The sequence below is a fragment of the Clupea harengus genome, chromosome 23 (genome assembly GCF_900700415.2).
Source record: "Clupea harengus chromosome 23, Ch_v2.0.2, whole genome shotgun sequence".
NCBI classification, from domain to species: domain Eukaryota; kingdom Metazoa; phylum Chordata; class Actinopteri; order Clupeiformes; family Clupeidae; genus Clupea; species Clupea harengus.
The window spans coordinates 8,275,275-8,281,501 of NC_045174.1; the positions used below are offsets into that span (position 1 = coordinate 8,275,275).

The 6,227-nt window shown below is 43.3% G+C and overlaps 1 protein-coding gene across 1 annotated transcript; it reads left to right on the top strand.

Annotated features, from left to right (window-relative positions):
* The first annotated feature begins 420 nt into the window (after positions 1 to 420).
* adrb1 (adrenoceptor beta 1) lies at positions 421 to 2,511 on the top strand. Its single transcript, XM_012814503.3, has one exon. The coding sequence runs from the start codon at positions 537 to 539 to the stop codon at positions 1,725 to 1,727; it is 1,191 nt and encodes a 396-aa protein (XP_012669957.1). The 5' UTR covers positions 421 to 536; the 3' UTR covers positions 1,728 to 2,511.
* The last annotated feature ends 3,716 nt before the right edge of the window (positions 2,512 to 6,227 follow it).

Consider the following 6,227-nt stretch of genomic DNA (forward strand, 5'->3'; position numbering starts at 1 on the left):
AGCTAAAAAAACGATTATTAGAAGAAGGGATATTCCCTGTGCCTACTACTGACCATGATAGGAAAAATGTATTTGACAAAAGACAGAGGGCAGATTTGTGTCAAGAATCAAGTGATTTATGTACACAGAGAATAAACTACCTATACACACTGATACTACTGGTATCGGATATGAATCGGGTTTATATGTTTTTACGCGATTTATGATGATGGAATGTTGTAAAGTCCAGCGATGCGTATTGCGTGAAAGTGCAGCAAAAAAGATCCAACACGGAAGGACGGGTTTAGCTTGATTCATTGAAAGTTATCACGAGCCATCTGAGGACTCGCACTCGACAGAGGCCGCCCAATTGGATGACAACTGCCGTGATGTCACTGCTTAGCTCCCGTCCAAGGCGCTTTACGCCTATTGAGCTATTCGCCAGATGGAGCAAACGCTGAATGGACGCGCAGCGCCGAGGCGCTCCAAAGACAAGCCGAAGTTTCGGGCGCAGCCTGAATGAACTCGACTTCTTGCATTAAAGAGCGTAGCTCACCATGGGGGATGGTGCACCGTCTGTGACCTACAGCAATGACTCGAACCGTGGGACACTGGACCTTAACTCTCCGGACACGGCTTTGTCAGAACAATGGATGATTGGCATAGGAATGATCATGGGCATCATTGTATTGATGATCGTTGTGGGCAATATTTTGGTTATCGTGGCCATAGCAAAGAACCAGCGACTTCAGACACTGACCAATGTGTTTATTGTGTCCTTAGCTTGCGCAGACCTGATTATGGGGATGCTTGTGGTTCCTTTTAGCGCTGTGCTTGAAGTCAGGGGTGTGTGGCTCTATGGATCTTTCTTCTGTGAATTCTGGATTTCGGTTGATGTCCTTTGTGTCACTGCCAGCATTGAGACTCTGTGTGTGATCGCGATGGACAGGTACATCGCCATCACCTCGCCGTTTCGATATCAGAGCCTGCTCACAAAAGTCAGGGCAAAGGTGGTTGTCTGTGCAGTGTGGGCAATCTCTGCTCTGGTCTCATTCCCTCCTATTTTAATGCACTGGTCGCGGGACAATGAGGAGACCGCTTGCTATGACAATCCAGAGTGCTGTGATTTTATCACGAACAGGGCATATGCAATCGCGTCTTCGATCATATCCTTTTACATTCCCCTATTAGTCATGATCTTTGTTTATGCCAGAGTATATCGCGAAGCTAAGCTGCAACTGAAAAAAATTGACAAATGCGAGGGGAGGTTTTACAACAACCAAAGCCTGTCCAAGTGCAAACCAAATAGGAAGAGACCCCCCAAGATCCTTGCGATGAAAGAGCATAAGGCGCTGAAAACACTTGGCATCATCATGGGTACATTCACGCTCTGCTGGCTCCCGTTCTTCATTGTCAATGTCGTGCGGGTTTTCTACGCCGATTTAGTGGATAAGAACCTTTTCGTGTTCCTGAACTGGCTGGGCTACGTGAACTCCGCTTTTAACCCCATCATTTACTGCCGGAGCCCGGACTTCAGGAAAGCTTTCAAAAGACTTCTGTGCTGCCCTAGGCAGGCGGACCGCAGGCTACATATCAGCTCCTGCGACCTTTCGCGCTGCTCCGGGGGATTAATGAATAATGTAGACCCGAACATGGTCGGTACATGGTCGGACTGCAATGGCAGTAGTGACTGCAGTTTGGAAAGGAACGGTAAACTATCCCATTCACATTCCGAATCACAGTTTTAGATACTAAAATAAAATCACACTTAGTTGTGCAAATGTACGCGTAAATTCGCACCAAGCACAACTTATCCCACACCCACTAATACTAAACACGCAGTCACATGCAGACAGCCTTTCTCTTGGACGAAAAACCCATGCCTTTGGAAGGATCCTATATTATCTGCTGTTCATATAAAGCAGATTTGCCTACATATTGCCTATGTAAAAAACTACAGTCTTTCAGAGACAACATGGATTTTATTGTGATGAGCTACGCAGTTAGCCCACGATTTACAAGACTCCCTGGAGTTGTACGCCTGTAAATATACTTATCGATGAATGTACAATTGTTGTTTTATCTCATTCCTTATGTGCAAATTGTACGAAAGAGAATTGTTTATATTAAACAATTAGTTTGTACAGTATTTATTCGCTACACGATACAATCCGTAATGAGGCTGACACTGTAAGAGCTGGAAAATGTGTGAAACGGTTACCACAGTTGAAGGAATGACCGAGACATTTTAATAAGTTTAAAATGTGGAATGTCATTTCAATTTATTTATTGTCTGGTATACCGTTCAGTTGAGTACTGTCACTTATGAAATGTATTTTCTGAGCAGCTGAATGCACAATACATGCAATGTAAGAGTTGTATTTGTTCCTCAAGAGCTTTATGTTTTGTTTTGTTTTGTTTTTTCAGCCCGTGTCTATAGCGGGTTGGTATTCTGTGTACTCATGCCTTGTGAATCATTGTATCAAGGTCGCCGTCTGGACGAGTGTGCAATAAAGTGTCATTGTGAACCCACCATTTTAATTAGTTGTATTATATTGTAATAATGCATTGAAACTGTTATAATAACACTTACAATAACAGTAATTACATTGTGTGTGCTTTTACCTAACAATTTGAATGGTGTTATAGGCTACTGCAATAGGCCGGTCTTTTTAGTCTTGATGGTGTCCACTCAAAATGTCAGTGTTTCACAAATGACAATGCACACGAGTGTCATTGGTTTCCTCGCATTCATTGGAGTTACATAAACATCACATTGGTTCCAGTTATGCCTACAACCTTCAAAGAGCATATATGGGTTGTATTGTGGAGATTTAAAGCCTAGAGGCTACTTATGAAGCACTGACCTAAACTGGATGATTATGCACAAATGATACGCATTGAATGAGAGCACTCTTCTATTAAGTCGACTAATCCGCTCGATTTGATGGATAGGCCTACTTTACAGCATAGGCAGTTTTGTTCAAACGTGGTGCTCCAGATGAATTCTGTCACGTTCAATTGCTCTCTGACAGACTGTTTCTGCTCTTACAGCGAACAGATATCCACTTCATACACATCTCTATCAAGATGCCAAGTCAACGCACAGCAATTTGCTAGCTGTATTGGGTTGCCAGACTTGACAGGTGACGAATGATGTAATCGCTCTAATGGTCGACATTCACGGTTTTAGTAGCTGTTGATAGGCTTAAACGCCATCATTAGACCTTCACCATCTTGGTGAAGACAAATCACACGGGTGAAGAAGATGATCAAAGTGAACGATTATGAGTGTTATCCAGCTTCAGCATGTGTTTGATTAGGTGGTCTTGTTTTGAATTAGAAAATCATTCATGGTTATCCATTGAATGTAATCGAGGTTGTCAATAGGACAGCCTGTACCCACAGAAGTTGTTCAACCCTCACACAGCACACACATTTAATAATTGACTTAAATTAAGTTGGACAGAAATATAGGACAGAAATATTAAGATGCAGATGCTGCAGTGGCAGCACTGCCAGTAAACATGTGCCTATCTACAAAAAGGCACATTTCAAATATTGGCTATAAATAGCAGCCAGTAATGGCTGACACAGAGCAGTAGTTTGTGAGTTCATTGGCCCTTTTTTTGGGCTACCACGACATGATACTTTAATTGGATGTATATATCCAAGGCTGTCATTTATACAAATTGGCAACCTGCATTTTTAACCCATTTCTTTGAGGATGTTGACCAGTGGTTGGTTCTTAATGATTATAATGGCTACCTCTGGATTGACAGTTTACAACGTACAAGCTATAACCAGCACGACCTTTCTATATTCAAAACAAAACAAGGCAAACATACAGACACATTTGTATAGGCATCCAAATTATAGGTATAAAGGTGAAAAACACACACACACATGTCGCTGCTTTCCTATTTTTTTCAATAGATGTTTGTTTCGTTCACAGTGTAGGCTGCAGTGGGTAGATGTCTGAGGCATTAACATGTAAAGCGCTTTGAGTGCTCTATGTGAACCTACATGGGTACGGGATTAAAATAGGACTCTCTGAACAGCAGGATGTCTTTTCTGGAACCAGCCAAGGAAGTCCATTTGGCACCGCATGAGCCACATCATCACATCGCCAACCTCCCTCTCTCCCTAATTTCTCACCTTAACAAGACCACCCGCCTCATCGTACGGCAACTCAGGTATAAACACGTGCAAACACCACCTCCTTATTTCTTCTTCTTCTTTAGGAGAAGTAGTCCATTTGAGCCTGCAGCTGTGGGTTATTTGTCAGGTGCGGCGTTTGGACACTTTAAAATGCATTAGCGTTTTGTGCTCGCGTTCGCTTTCCCCTGAGGCGCGCCGTTCCCATTTAAGAAACGGCCGAGGGAGGCTCAGCAGAATATGGATCCACGCTTTAGCTAATGAACCTTGTTTAAATATAATTACGGCAACTGATATATGCAACCGACTTTAGATTGGAGAAAACAACAGCGGGTCCCTGCATCTGTACCACGTTAGCAGTACCTTGGCCTACTTTTTGTTGTTGTTGTGGAAATTGTTGTTTTGTTTTATTTGTTTTGGTAGTTTGGTTTCAACATTAAGTGCCCAACTAAAGAAAACAGAGATAAAATTAATGAAACAAAGAAAGAAATGTATTAAAATGTAGATACAGTAAGAAAATGAGGAAAGAAAACCAGAAAGGAAAAAAGTCATTAGGGGATATCAAAAGGAGAGACATTTTGAAAGAAAGAAATGAAAAGCAAAATGTTCTTAGGCGCTTGCACAACAGTACATGCTACCTTTGCCATCTCTTTCTAGGGTAGTAATGGTTCAGTTTAGATGCCTGTGTCAGAAGTCAGAAGTCCAGCAGCCCCACTCCCCCAGTCCTCCTAGTCACTCTGATCTCTCAGACGCTTGTGTTGGTTCTTCCTGTTTGAAAGTGCTCTGCAGCCCTGCTCCCATCAAACAAAAGCCCACACAAGATCAAAATAGCACTGCCAACCAACTAAACAACAGGCGCTATCTCCCCTTTTCCATTGATAGTGCTCTACGTGTGTATAAATAGCAGTCTGCACTTCAGACAAGTTCAAAAGGCCAATGGCACCTGAAATAGAACTCCCCCATTATACATCTTCACATGCTCCCCCCTTTGCCCCTTTCCCCATGCCCCTACCCATGCTCATCAGTCTGGAACACCATCAATCTCCCAACACATATTTATGTCAGCCCATCGTTGCATTAACACTTTAGGGTGAGATAAAGTCCTGAAAGTTTTTTTTCCTTTGAGTTGGAATGTAGATGGGTGGTCGGTGGGGTGGGAAGACTCATGCCCGTAACCAGCTATGAGGTCACCGAGGTCCGGACAGCATTGTTCTCTCCAAACCAAGAGTTCACAGAAACGCCCCTGTGTGTCCATCATGGTCTATAATGTTGATCCAGCTGGATCCAAGCACGTCTGTATACTAATGAAAAAGAATACCTTTAGTGAGTGAAACCTCCCGAAGGACACCGTGACCCCCAGGCTAGACTCAGTTGTTTTTCTCCCTATGATTTTCAGCAATAGACCATTGTCATCAGTCATTAGTGTTGTCAACTGACCACTTAATTCCAGGTTGATTGAAGTCATTAAAGATGCAACGGTAAGGGGAATGAACTGGTTTTGATGGGAACTTCCTCACTAACAGGTAATTTTTTTTTTTACAGGTGCACAAAGATGCCATGCAGTTTTGCACCCGTATAATTAGTCACTTGTCGATTTGCTGCTTGGCCCTGTCACGGCATATCTTCCTAATGCTAAGTTAATTAATCCCTCTGTCAGCGATATGCTTTGCATCAACGCTTTGAACAGAGCACTCGAAAGCAATGAGCGAGCCACCACAGGTCAGTGTTCAAACATAATTAGATGGCGTCCCTGAGGTGTCCTAGGAGTGTGTGTGTGTGTGTGTGTGTGTGTCAGTGTTAGAGATATGGAAAGAAATCACGGTGTCCAGTTGAGAGTGAGAACGAGGGAGGGAGCGGGTACATGGAGTCGATCTATTGTAATAGTGTCCATGTCAGAGGGGCTACTAGTGCTAGTTTATGCATTCAACATCGGTCCTGTTGGATGATGTGTGTTTAAATTCCGAGCGTACTATCTGCACAGGCCTAAAAATAGACCGTCGGCTGTGGATTAGCCTACGCAACGGCATGATGCCCCCCGTCAGAACGCACACAGCTGCCTTTAACTTGACAGGCCACGGGGCGCGGCGTGA

Coding starts and splice junctions, on each gene's coding strand:
- adrb1 (XM_012814503.3), top strand. CDS start 537: ATGGGGGATGGTGCACCGTCTGTGACCTACAGCAATGACTCGAACCGT.